The sequence below is a fragment of the Lissotriton helveticus genome, chromosome 5_1 (genome assembly GCF_964261635.1).
Source record: "Lissotriton helveticus chromosome 5_1, aLisHel1.1, whole genome shotgun sequence".
Taxonomy (NCBI): domain Eukaryota; kingdom Metazoa; phylum Chordata; class Amphibia; order Caudata; family Salamandridae; genus Lissotriton; species Lissotriton helveticus.
In genome coordinates, this window is record NC_136065.1 from 105,463,399 (window position 1) to 105,478,016 (window position 14,618).

Here is a 14,618-nt window from a genome sequence, read left to right on the forward strand (position 1 = left end):
TCCCCCACCAATTCCTGTTCCCCCTAACTCCCACCTTCCATACCCCCTGCACCCCCTCCCCCTTCAAGATGAAGCAGTTTTGAGAGCTCGTTCCTAGGCCTGTTGAAACAGGCAGGGGCCTTTATCAAGACCGCACTAATAAATAGTACAGGTCTTCTTGTAGGCAGTGGTCTAGTTGTTGTGTTTGAATCCCACAGGATGAAGGAAACCCCTTTAGTCTTCAATCAGCCTGGCACATTCCTCTAGAAGGGACTCCCGCAGAGGAGCACCCTTTGGTATGCAAATTGCTAAAGGGAATTCAGTTCATGCATCCAGAACCTAGGCATTTGTTCTTCTAGAGATTAATTTGGTCCTCCCTCTATCTTTTCTTACCATGGCATCCAAATGAGTATTTATCCAGGAAGGGGGTCTCTCAGCAAAGCTAGCAGTGGTGTTATGCTTCGCTTCTTGCAGAAGAGTCTTGAACGTTAGGATTCTGCATCAGCTGGGAAGGATGTTTATTCTGAAATAGCTAACTCACTATTGTTGCACAAACCATGTCCAAAACCTGATCTATATCGTAGTCATATTTTTTAGATAATCCAGAGCTGAGGTACGCAGATTTAGTTGCCACAAAGCTAGGACTACAGAGTAGTGTTCTCCGGCCTTTTGGAGAAGGTGCCTCGCAGACAATCGCTAGATGGGTTTGTTGAGTCATGTCGCAAGTTGGCGTCAATAAGGCATGCTTTGGTGCTCATGTTATCAGAGGAACAATGGTGTCCATCGCTTTTGCCTCAGGAGGTGGACTCGAGGACATTATGGGATTTGCTGATCAGTTTGCAGATTATACCTAGAAGATTTATTTTAAGTCAGAAATGAGAGTTGTTTCTCTGGTAGTGTGCAAGCTTTGAACATGCATTATCTTCTTCTCTGATCTGGACACAGAAAGTAAAATGGTCTACCTTTTGTGAAGGAAAGTTTCAGTTTGATAAAGGACACAGATATGAGACTTGTCATTCCTTGACGGGAGTAAATCAAGAGTCGTTTTCTTTTTTTAGACTGTATGTTGATGCTCGTCACTGGAAAGGGGGGTGGGGGGTGAGGCTGGCACAAGAATGGCCAGGCATGGTGTATTGGGGCCTGTGATTGGTGGAACTTCTGAATTACCTTTGTCTACTTCTGTGAAATCTATTTTTCTTGTTGGTCTGCTTTCAGAGTATTACGCTGGACAAATCTTGCTGGAGTGAGGAAGAATGTTGTATATTTCTCACCTCCATGAAATCAACATAAACATTATATCACAATAAAGGAGAACGTAAAATGTCCTAGCTTTCATGTTATTCCCGGACATCGATGCACAGAATCTTGGGGAATAACTATAAACACAAGAAGGACTCTTCAACTTGAAGGTGTATTTATGTAGAATGATTTTTAGGGGTTCCAATTTGGAGTATTTACAACTACTCAAAATGCAAGGACAAAATTTAGGGGGCACTTGTATCCTTGACCACATTTCCATCCTTTTTTTTATGTTTGCACTGACAGATATTAGACAGACAAAAGACACTTTATTTCAATACCAGAGAGCTTACTATTCACTGGTGGCTAAAATATTACATTCCATGGCTCTTTCCCGATATAACAGAATACAAAATATGATTAAGGTGAACTGTGGTGGTCTCAAACCATGAGAATGTGTACAGGTTTTCCAACTTAACACTGAGCAGAACAAAAAGAAAAAGTATTTGACATTACGGATCCAAGGGCTTTATTTATTCAGCAGGCACTTCACACAAAACATTCCATAGTCTGGAATAGTGTTTCAAACTATGCATTACTGTACAAAACTTTTAAATATTAAAACTCTTCCACCAAAAGCCAGTCTTTATTACTGTATCTGCCAACAACAAAAACGGACCCTTACCAACAACTCAAAAGTGATATATACAGGATGTTCCGTAAAACTTTTTAAAAAGCAGTTCATTATACACCTCTTTAATGTAAATCTATTGTCAGGCTAATCATTCACCTGCTCTATCAATAAAATTATTTTCTCACTTAAAAATAAAAAGAGGGCGTGGGAATTTATCAAACCCTGTATATAACAAACATATATATAGTGTACATTAATGTTCCCTCCACAACCTTTTTAAATAAAAAGAACATTCCAATAAATGAATTTTCCAAAATATTTTAATAGATAGCAATCTCTAGAAAGGCTGGTCATTGTCAGTCCTTCCTATCTCTTTTTTCAATGTTCCGCGTCGAAAACGTCTTCTCTTCGGTTTTAAGTATTAACAGTCTTTTAAACAGTCTTTCGTGCTGTAAGAACTCTTACTATGGAACCTAGACCGCCTACTGCTAATACCTACAAGAAAAAGAAAACAGAAAAAAAGAAAAAGTGTGAATTTATTATCTCTATAAACAAACAAGATGAACAAAAAGACCAGGCGCAAAACCACGCACAGCAGCAACACTCAGGCAATATGTCCGAATGCTGCGACTTGTAAACAGGTAATAAACAGAACTTGAATCGACTGATTTTAGGACATAAGCAGTTGCAAGACTACAACAAACCATACATGTTGCGCCCTACTGAGGCACTTCACGTCTCATTAAAAAATCTGTGACATAAAAATGATTTATAAAAATGTACAATGAGATTCTTTACTTCAATGCACTTTTTCACTGTTTAAAAACATGCATTTACATCATCACAATTAGCTCATTAGGTTGTTCTTTCCTGTGTCTGACTTACAACCATCAAAATGGTTCTCCTACAGTTAACGGCAGAAAAAAAAGACAAAACCCTTGTTAAATCCATTTTTTAGACACAAGTATGAAATCGCGTCTTAATGACGTGAAATAAGACCTCGTTCTTAGAGGCTAATATGCGGGAGTAAACATCTTTACTTTAGCCTCACTCCTATTCTAAAAATATAGATTTTTAAATGCATATATGATGGAAAAACAAATCACAATCAAATCATATAAAAAGTACCCATTTTCAATCGGGACGTACATACTAATTAATGGCAGCTGAGTGGTTTGGTTAAAAATTTAGATAACATTGGTTAACATACCTAAAATAAGTCATGAACAAGTTACTTACCTTTAGGAATCTAAGGTAAGTAATCTATAACTAACCTATGTTTCTTACAGATATATTGTTACCGAAGGTAAGTAACTTGTTCATCTGAAAGAAACAGTTATAGATTCCTTACCTTAGAATAGATACCCCAGCAATACCAACCCCAGAGGTGGGTCTGCGAACCAAGTTCACACCAGAAAGTCCTGGAGAACAGAACGGCCAAAGAAGCCGTCGCTCCACACTTGGCCGTCGAGGCAATAGTGTCTCGTAAACTTGTGCGACGCCCACGTAGATGCCTGACAGATGTCATTCAGAGGAACTCCTCATCCCAAAGAAGTAGTGGCTGGCTTCGCCGTGGTGCAATGGGCGCGCAGCCCCACTGGAGGCTCCTTCTTTGCAAGATAATAGCAGGCTTTCATACACAAAACGACCCATCTGGAGATGGTCCGCTTGTGTAGGGCCCAACCTTTTTTGGCGCACATGTAGCCAACAAAGAGCTGGTCATCCACCGGGAACTGTTTGGTGGAATGTAAAGAAAAAGAACAAACACATTTTGGGTCCAGACGGTGGAGAGACTCCTCATTTGAAGAGGATAAAAGAAGGTAGGTAAAGTGATGGCTTGCCCAATGTGAAAGGAAGTGACCACCTTGGGAAGGAAGGATGGACGAGTCCTGAGGAAAATTTGTCCGGATGTACAGACAGGAAAGGAGGCTTTGATGAAAGGGCCTAGAGGTCACTCACTCTTCTGGCATATGGGATGTCCTCCAGTCCTCCGGAATGCAGTCTTAAGAGATAAAAGCCTACACAGTTGTGAAGCGGCTCAAAGGGAGGATAAGACCTGTTTCAAGTACCACTGAGGCATAACTAAGGGAACAGAAGGAAAGAGATGAGTTATGCCTTTTAAGAAGCGATTTACAACCGAAGACTTGGAGAGAAGACTGATCAGGAAGCAGAAGAAAGGAAGAGATAGCCGAAGGATAGCCCTTGATAGTACCCAGAGGAGAGCCCTGCTGGGCCAAAGAGAGAAGGAACAAGAGAACCCCTGAAAGAGAGCAGAAATGGGATCCACAGCCTTTGCGGTGCACCATGCCACAAATTTCTTCCACTGGCAGGCGTATACCGTCTTAGTGGAGGGACACCTGGCTGCCAAGATTACATCACAAACTTCGGGAGGCAAGTCAAATGACAACTGCTGCACGCAAGGAGGTGGAGGCTGGACAGGTTCAGGTGGAGGACCGTCTCCTGCTGCGACAGAAGATCCTCCCGAAGAGGCAGTCGGAACGGAGGATCGATGGCCATGTTGAGCAGCTAGGGATACCAGACTCTTTGTGCCCAATCCAGAGCCACCAGAATGACTTGGGCCCGGTCACGCTTGATCTTCAGCACTCTGGTCAGAAGTGGTATAGGTGGAAAGGCATACAGCAGACCGCAAATCCAACTCGCGAGTGGCGCCTTGGAAATCCGAACACGCAGAATTGCTGACATTGAGCGTTCTCTTCGGTGGCAAATAGATCTAACCAAGGCTATCCCCACTGTTGAAAGAGACCATGCACCACTTCAGAGTGAAGACGCCATTCGTGATCCATCATGAGTTCGTACGCCCTGGGGTTCAAGGAACCTGCCAGGTGTTGAACCACTAGGGAAATGCCCTGTTGTTCCAGCCATGTCCAGAGGCAAATGGCCTCCTGACATTGGGTCCACCACGCCACCCCCCCCTGTTTGTTGCAATACCACATGGCGGTGGTGTGGTCCATGAACACCTGCACTACTCTTCCCCGGACAGAGGGAAGGAATGCCTTCAGTGCAAGACTAATTGCTCGGAGCTCCAGAAGGTTGATGTGGAGCCTGGACACCGCTGGATACCAGACACCTCTGATCTCTGCCTCGCCCAAGTGGCCGCCCCATCCCAGAAGGTATGCATCCATCACCACTGTGTGCTCTGGCTGGGGAAGGGAGAGGGATCTGCCATTGACCCAATCCTGGTTTGTGAGCCACCACTGCAGTTGTCGTGCAGTACCCTCCGAGATCTGGACGCAATCGGACAGATTCCCCTGATGCTGCGCCCACTGGAACTTCAAGTCCCACTGCAGAGCCCGCATATGCCACCTGGCATGATCGACATGCAGGAGGCCATGAGGCCCAGCAGCCTCAGAATCATCCTGACCGAAACCCGGGAAAGGGGCTGAAAGATCAGAATCATAGCCAGAATATCCTGGACTTATTGTTCGGGAGGATAATCCCGTAATATCGTCGTGTCCAGAACCGCTCCGATAAAGAGGAGCCTCAGAGGGGAGCAGGTATGACTTCGGCACATTGATGGAGAACCCAAGCGAATGCAGGAGGTCAGCTGTAGTCTGGAGGTAGGAGACGACAGTCTGGGGCGAGCCCGCCTTCAACAGCTAGTCGTCGATATTGGAGAAGACTAGAACCCATGATCTGCGCAGATGAACTGCAACCACCACCATCACTTTCGTGAACACCCAAGGGGCGCTGGTAAGGCCAAAGGGGAGCAAGGTAAACTGAAAGTGCTCGTGGCCCACCGTGAACCGCAGGTAACACTGATGGGCCGGCAGGACGGGGACGTAAAAATAAGCATCCTGCAAGTCCATTGCCACCAACCAGTCTGCAGGGTCGAGAGCAGAAAAGACCTGAGCGAGCGTCAACATCTTGAACTGCTCCATCCGGAAGAAGCGGTTGACGTTCCTGAGATCCAAGATCTTGATGGCTCCCTTGGCCAGGAGAGCCGTAACTTCCTGTTTGAGAAGTCCCAGGTGATCATCCGACATACGGTGGTACTGGGGTGGCATGGCTGGAGGGGTAGCCTCAAAGGGGAGAGAGTAGCCCCTTCGGACTATCTGCAAAACCCACCTGTCAACATAATGGCGTGCCAGTGGGGGAGGTGATGGCGAACCCTGCCGCCCACTGGCGTTTGATGGGCCTGAAATGTCGGACTAGGAAGGCTTAGAGGCTGCTGCAGAGGGGAGGGTGGGGGTTGGTGGACTGGCCCACCCGCTGGCCCTCTGAACCACGACGGTAGTTCCCACGTCCCCAGCCACGCAAAGGTTGGGGAACTTGTGTCATCTGTGGCTCTGGGCGGAACGTAGAGGGTCACCCCTTCCGTAGCCACGAAAGGGCCGAAAAGAAGACTGCACAAGGCGGCTGGAGAGGCCCAAGAACTTGGCCGTAGCCTGTGAGTCCTTGAAACGCTCTAGACCATTGTCCGCTATGTTTCCAAAAAGGCGACGGCCATCAAAGGGCATGTTCATGAGTATTCTGCGCATCCCTAGAAAAGCCAGTCTATCTAATCCAGACGAAGGGCTACCGACGTGGAAATCGTCCTGCCTAGAGAGTCAGCAGTATCCAACCCTCAACGGATGGTAAACTTCGCTGCATCCCTTCTTGCAGCAATAGCCTGAGAGATTACTGTCCGGGCCTCATCCGTTCGAGGAGCCGACCAACGCCACCTTCCGACGCGCAAAGGGAATGCTGATGAAAAAACTTTCCAGATCCAGCCTGACACCTGGGGGTAATTCTAAGGTAAGGAATCAATAACTACCTGTTTCTTTCAGATTAAATGTACAACACACGATATTCACTATCCTGTTCAATACTTCAGGGTTTGCCATAACATTTCTTCTGACAAACACAAAACTACATCTTATTGATTTCAGTCACTTTTTTTCTGCTTGCATTTCTGATCACTGGCACCCTGGTATTAGGGAGTATGCTTTGGGCAGTGTTTTTATGAATTTCGTTTTTGAGGATTTCAACACAACAAAGTTGATGCTCTGATATTAATGTGAAAATGTTTTGGTTTTTTACATAACACCTTTCCTACTATTTTGCATACATTTTCTCATTAAAGTTTTATTTCTGTTTAAATGTTGGTCTGTACATCAGGCTTTTTATCCACAAACTTAATTTCAAGGATTCGACTGAATGATCAAGACATAGGGTTTAATTATATCAGGAACATTTTGATTAAAAGATTAAAGTGTCATGATGACTAAGAGTTTTTCCTTAAATAGGAAGATATTGAACAATATACCAGAAAATCCATTGCCCATCTTCAACAAATCATTCAGTGTGGAAGCTTATTGGGGCAGTGCTGTGACAAAACCTTAGGAGCTCCCTTAGAAGGTAAGATGTGTGTAGGCCTCACTACATCTCAAGCCCATCTTGTCCTCCAGTTCCTGCCTTCTTCAGGTTTCACAGTGCCCTGCTAGCCCACAAGGTACAGACGGACATGAGAAACATAAGTTACAGGCTCAGACTTCAAGCACAGTCTTTCATCACACGCTCACTTAATCGCCCTCTATATTTTCTTTATCTCTTTCGTCATCTGTCTTGTACTCCAGTGTGACCATCCAGTGCTCTGTGTATAAAATATGCCTCTAAGCATCAATGTACCAGCCTACCAAAAGCATGAACGTACAGTGGGAGTTTCTATATCCACAACCAAAGAAGGTAGAAGTTGAGGGGCACAGATAATATGCTGTTTGCAGGCCTTAACGTGCCTTAATGCACCTATGTACTTTAATGCCAGGTTCCTGATCCGCGCCTCTAAACTCAACCACTACAATATGTTGTCCCAGTCCCTTCATTCATGGGCTTGGAATTAAGCTGAAGACAGTCAAGAACGTTGTGAGAATTTCTAGCGTCATAGGTTTAAACAAAAAAAAAGTTTACCATCAAATTAGACCAATTAGAGACCTAGTGCACTCTTGAACTCCAAGCATGCTTGGCGTGAGCCATCGTCTCAAAATTAGTCAGTCATAGTACAATAGCGTTTTTTTCCTGGTGAAGCTTCAAGAACACATAGGTCTTTGCCTCCTTTTATGGATGACAACCTCCTAGAAAGCCTACATCAAGCAAAAAACCTACCTAAGGAGGTGGTGGATAAAAGAAAAAGTACTCTCCGAGAGAGAATGTTCACGGGAAATGGACCCACATCCATTCACCCAGTCTCCAGTGCCAAGAATCAGTCGAGGCCTGTCCCCATGCCCCACCAAAACTAAACTGCTTTGTGAAGGACACTCTAAAAAGGCTTGTGAACCTACCAAAACCAAAAGCAATCGAGTACGCCCCAATCATTTTACTAGAACAGGCTTATCATTTTGTAGAATATTGGTGTCACGGAATACATGCCACCATCAGCTAGAGTTCTATATAACCTGTATATAGTGCGAGATTATGAGATAGAACAGGAATATTTTTTTTCGTGCCCCAGCTTTCTACATCCTTGTTCATCAGTGCTCTGAAAAAAACAAACAATATATTGATGGCCCATGGGTGACGACCCATGAGATATGTGCAGTAATCACGTTTTGTGCGTTATGCAGAAGGTGCATTAATAGTGTGCAGATGTACACTTCAAATGTTTACACTAACCTGAAGCTAATGCTGCGGAAACCATTTTGCTACCACCTGCCAAAGTGTGTTTTCCTGGCTTAAGCGGACCAGGCCTCAATGCACTCTTGTTAAAAATAGATGTCTGGTTATATTTCTGCAGCACATAGTCAAGCAAGATGTGAATTTGTTGATTTCTGAATGACACTACTCTGAGGAAGCCTGCTGGTGGGCATACTAGACACTTTCAAGGTTTTCTGCATGCAAGCAGCATTGCATTCATTCACAATGGTTCACTGCTGCTTATGTAACTAGTTTGTCCTAACACCTCCGGATAACACTAGGTCAGAGGGACAGAATCAATATTCATGCAGGGTTAATGCTAACAGGATAGGGTTATGTGAACTTTTAAAATTCTGCAATTAGTTTTATTGAAAATGTTATTCTATGCTCACACCACTATGAGTTTCCAGTCCTAATACTCTTATGGATAAAACGGTAACTTAAACCCTTGAATTTGGCAGTGAACCAGATCTTTCCAGGAATCCGATATAGATGTTTTCCAATTTTACTGCCCATTTTAAACTTAACCTTTTATTGCCTTTTCTTATTATTCTGCATTATTCTCCATTACTGAGAGCCTTCATGGCAATGAGACTATGCATTTAAATGAGATTTGCTACATCTGTACTTTACTTTTATCGTACACTTTTACAATTCTGTAAAACATTCACGATCTTCTGTATTGTATATTTTAACATTTTTGTAATAAACCTTCCAAGTTTTCCTAAATTCCGCTCTAGAACTCACTTTTTGAATCAGTCCTTTCTTACTTGACTATATTTTTGAAATGCTGTTTTGAACCTGGACTCTGGGATACATTGCTTGATGATTCAAGGTCAACACATCCTTATCCACTCTAGTCCTGGGCACGCAACTGACCTGCTATTCTCTCTTTAGCATGCATGCACGCAATCACAATACGGCTGAATGAGAGGACATCCTCCAGGGTGGAGAAGTCAGGGGACCATCCTGCATGCACCTCTGACACTGTGGTTACACTCCTGCTCTGCTGTTTGAGAACAAATGTTACTGGCAGTGCCCCTTCCCCCCCATGCCATAAGGAATTCTGACGCCCTTGTCACTCTAATGTTATAGTAATAGGTCTGATAATACCCAAGACGCGCAGTCTTTTCTCCCGTGAGGGATGGCTCGTGGCGAGTTACTTTTTAGCTTCTGAAGGAGGCTACTATCCTCAGTCTCCACTTCTGTTTTGGGGATGTGGAAAAGGTTAAGAATGGTGTATTCCGCAAGGAAAGTGTCCTGAGAGTCGGTAGTACTGTTCCCTCGGCCCATCTAAGTCAGGCTTGAGGATTCCAACTTGCTCACTTCATACCACACAAAGCCGACATTCTTGAAAATTTACTGAAGTTAAATAACTCCATTGTAGAGTTTGTATCAGCCACTGATGGACCTGCATTTATTCCATGGCAATGCCTAGGTTAGCTTTGAAAAAGTTTAATCTGAATTGAAAAAAGTCATACAACATGTTTCCACCAAGTTATTACCAGACTCCATAAATGTTGTTCTTTACTAATTATATTGCAATCAGCAGGTGGTTTGTCCTGACTCTCCTAAATTAACGCATATTGGTGAAGTATTGACCTGTCTGAAGGGTTCACATGCAATTATGCTTCCAAGGAGTGGGTCCCAGAACTGTCCTCTGAACTTTCCACTACGCCATGGAAAAAGATGGGCTTTGGCAAATGTTGAAAGGATAGGACCTAATTTGATCCCAAGAGGGATTCTGCCAGGTACAGTAAATCATGATAAAAAAATTGGTACTCCTTTGCCTACCAAGGGGAGGCAATGAGTACATTTCACTTGAACACCAGCACATTTTTAGTCTCGTAGTACAACAAAGGCATGGGGAGCTTGTCAGGACTTAGCCTTGACTTGTTAACAAAGAGTTCTCATATGCAGCATTTCAGAGTAGGAGGGAGACACACCACTATACCCAACACTACTAACATTGGGCATATTACAACCTCTCACCTCTACAGTCACACATACTGGTCCACGTGTAATCACTCCTCACTAGTGGCAGCTATGTGCTGCACAAATGTCAGACAACACAACGAAAGAGGTTCCCCAGTGCTAGATGGGAAAATCCACTGATGAAGATTGCCACACTGAGTGAGGGTCTATCTTTGTGTATATATTTATATCTTCTATCAGATAGTCAACATAAGAAAACACAAAATAAAGTTGGTCTCTTTGATGCCAATTCCCCTACGACAATTTTATGTTAAATGTGAATAAGGAATACTGTTTATCCTTTCTAACTGGATATTTATCCCAGTGTAAACAAGACTGTCTGGAATCAATCCTACATTTTGGAGCAACATTCATTCTTCAATTTCCTTTTTAACGAAAAAAAATGTAGGCTGTTCATTTTACGTATTACTAGGTTTCCAATAAAAAAAAATTATCTTCGTACTGCAGAATGATGACCATTATGTTTTCCAATCGCCTATAAATGTTCATTTTCCAAAGCACTCTGCCCCTATAGAGCACCTCCATAAGGGCATAAAGATCAACATTATATTTTCTTAAATGCACAAAAAAGCATACTTCTTTAAGATGACGTGACTCAACATGAATTCCAACTTGCGTCTCTGCTACCAGTACTTTTATTTACCCATTAGCCTTTCCACACAGTTGATTAGAATTATACGAGACGTGTGGGTGTGCCTTTTGTACTGGAGAGGAAAGGTTTGAAACTGTACCCATTTGTAGTCAATGTTGACTTTGTGGGGTGGAACTACAGTATTTGGTACGCAGGTCAGACAGCATAAAGGGAAACCAACCAACCACTGACATTTCTAACAAGCATTTGCAATGCAATAGGTCTCGCATTAGGAAAGTTTGAGCCATTGGTATTGTGAATTACATTTTTTTTATTTATGTGTTGGTTGTGAAAATAGCTATAGTAATAGCTAAAGTAATAGCTTTGTCATTTACAATGCCAATAGTTTTAACTTTCACAAATGTGACACCTATAGCATTTGTAATGCAATATGTGTTGTATTTTCACGAAAATCCAAGAACAGAAGTGAAATATTAACATTTTTTGGGGACATTTATAAGACAGACGTTATTGTTGTTCGAGTACTTTACGCTGGTGTTTGTATTCCTGTAAATCCCCAGTGTTGCAGGGTGCTTAAGAATTTTGTGATCACAGTGGTCAAGGTCAGGTACTCACGCTGGTCTATAAGGAAAACATTTACTAGAAACACAAGATATGAAGACAGTCCCAGACTAACACGTTTTCACAAAAACAAACACATAACAGAAATAGGTCAACACTTAATTGTTCTTATTAAAATCGTTTAAGTAAAGTGTTTACGTACACACAACTCACACAGAACTGCAATAGTAATGCCCTAGTTTATCAGGTGGCATTCAATTGAAAGCAGTACATGAAATAGCAAGATGATTTGCAGCCTCTGCTTTTAGAGAAAGACACAAAGAAGATGAGAGAAACAATACTGAACAATACTGCAGCTGTGTAGCCATTCAACATAAAGGGTTAGGGGTGATCTTAAACTGTTAGATAAAACAGAACTATTAGTTCCAATAAAACTTGAACTATTACACTGTTAAAAAATAAACACGCTAAAGTACTTCAACAGCAGCAATTTTTCACATTTCAGCATAATGATCTAATACAAATCTAAGCACACGTGCAGGCAGATTTCTCTGGGGATGAAACATTACTGACAGGATTTCTGGAAAAAATGATTGAACATGACACGTTTTTACATTTAAAAAGCGAAAGCACACACTAAATTGTAAAGAAAAAGGACAGTAAAAAGAAAACATTCTTCACCTGATGCCCTCAATCAATCTGGCACAATCTGTTTTCCCCCCATGGCTGCTTATAAATCTAGAGCACGGATGTAAACACGCATACACTAGACTAAACAATGGCTATAAGCAGCCCCAGCTCACTCTCTCTCATGCACGTCCCGTGCAAGACTGTGGGAAAATCGCACCAATGACATGGAGGAACTCAAGTGACGTTTTCTGAAAACAACCCAGAGCTAACAAGTATGTAGAAGGGCCTGGAAGCTTTCAAGACAGAGTTTTTAACTAATACTTGGCACGAAGAAAAGATTTATGTGCCATCTTTGGCTAAAATACTCAAATTAATTACCCAAAGGGGCAAAGCACCAAAAGTGTAAAGTCCGCGCTATATAAAAATGCATAAATACATGAAGAAATAAATACCGCCTTCGGGGAAAGTCCGTGCTATATAAAAATGCATAAATATATGAATAAATAAATACCGCCTTCGGGTAAAGTCCGCGCTATATAAAAATGCATAAATACATAAATAAATAAATACCGCCTTCGGGTAAAGTCTGCGCTATATAAAAATGCATAATTAAATAAATAAATACATACCGCAAAACATCCTCGTTACTCTGCCGGCCTGCGACCAGGAAGTCAGGCAGGCCGGCGCAACAACAGGAAACAGGAAGTAGAAGGGCGGGAGCCTACCCCGCCTCCCACGGAAGAGCCGCGATTGGAGCCGTGCACCGGAGCAAGCGGGAGCCTACCCTGCGCCCCGGTGCCGAACGAGGGAAGAAGAGTCCTGCTGCCGGGCCTTGCAGCTGAGGAGAGGAAGCCGGTGAGTGCGTTGCTGAGCTGCTGCTGCGGACGGGCGGGCGGGGGGGGAGGGAGGAAGCATGTACGCGCGCGTGCGGGGGGGGGGGGGGCGGCCTGTGTATGTGTGTGTGTGAGTGCGTGCGTGTGTGTGTGTGTGTGTGTCTTGGAGTGCGTGTGTGTGACTGTGGGGGAGGGTGTGTGTGTGTGTGTGTGTGTGAGCGAGTGTGTCTGCGATGTGTACGGCGCGGGACGCGACGTGCGCGTTCACGCACACGAATCCAGAGAGAAAAAGCTCGTGCACCCTCTGGTCCATCATTCCTCCCACAGTGATCGCTACTGGTCTCCAGCTGGATGCATCCTTACGGATGCATTTCCAGCGAGACCCAAAAACTAGTCCCCTTTTGCAGTTCAGGGTGGTATGGTTGGAATGGATCCCACTATACTTTTCCTATGCAGAATGCCCGCCAACCTAAAAAACAGTGCCTAAGAATACACTATTTCAATTTGGTTTCCATTGGGATAGCTGCATAAATTGGTTTCAGAGAATGGTGGCAGCTAGGCAGCCCAACCAACCAACCAACCAACCAGGGGCATTTCTGGAAATTTAAGAACCAGGGTGGTTTGGCTAGCGTGGATCGATAGTAGCACATCTTACCTATAATGATTGGGAAATGTCAAAATGATCCCCCCAAAAATCTTACTTCCTCTACATTACTATGGGGGATGTGACAGTATTTGGGTCCCTGCTCAGCCAGCATCCAAAATACCATACTAACCCAGAGGTTTCTCACAACTAGAGACTGAGGGGAATCCAGGGTGGCGTGACCTGCATGGAACCCAGACCATTTTCTTACCCAAAATAGCCTATAAATGCCAATCTGTGTGAGACAAAACTATTTTTTCACAACTTTAAACACACAAAACTCAGGCACACACATAAAAACAAAAGACCTCCCATCCTCAATTCCCACATTTCTCCCGATGAAAACTGTTTCCCCATTGGGTGTGTCTATTGTACGTGACAAGAACAGGCCAAAACCATGACTACGTGGACTACTCATGGTCCGTTTTGAATCCGCTCCTATCTGGTAAAGAAGTCTCGCTTTGCTGTCTGTACATTCATAGGTTTTCTGTCAGATAAATGTAAGAAAAAATAAGTTTTTCAACCACACTAACAGATTGCCAGGGTCCACACAAACCATTTCACCCTGGATTGCCCTGGGTTTCTAGGTTTCAGAAATGCCTCGAGGTTGGTAGGTTTCTCTGAGTGACAGCCGACCTGGTAGCCAATTAATTTTTTTAAGGCTTGGATTTGTTTGATGGGCATTTTAGACCATGAAAAGTACTCGGATCCACAATAGCAACACCACCCTGGGCTTCTCCTAGGTTTCAGAAATGCCTCATGTTGGTATGGTTTCGTGTGACTGAAATCATGCAGCCATCCAAAATGAGAGGGGAAATTGGGCATTTAAATGCATAGTTATGATGCATGCATGACATTCTAAAATCAATAAAAAGGTTACAT

General features: G+C 43.5%; 1 protein-coding gene across 1 annotated transcript in view; it reads right to left on the reverse strand.

The window, feature by feature from the left end:
- Positions 1-1,730: 1,730 nt before the first annotated feature.
- ARPC5L (actin related protein 2/3 complex subunit 5 like) overlaps positions 1,731-14,618 on the reverse strand; it is a 73,619-nt gene continuing 60,731 nt past the window's right edge. Inside the window, exon 4 of the mRNA XM_078641828.1 lies at positions 1,731-2,347. Coding sequence (XP_078497954.1) covers positions 2,285-2,347 — 63 coding nt within the window. The 3' untranslated portion in view covers positions 1,731-2,284. The remainder of the gene's footprint in view (positions 2,348-14,618) is intronic.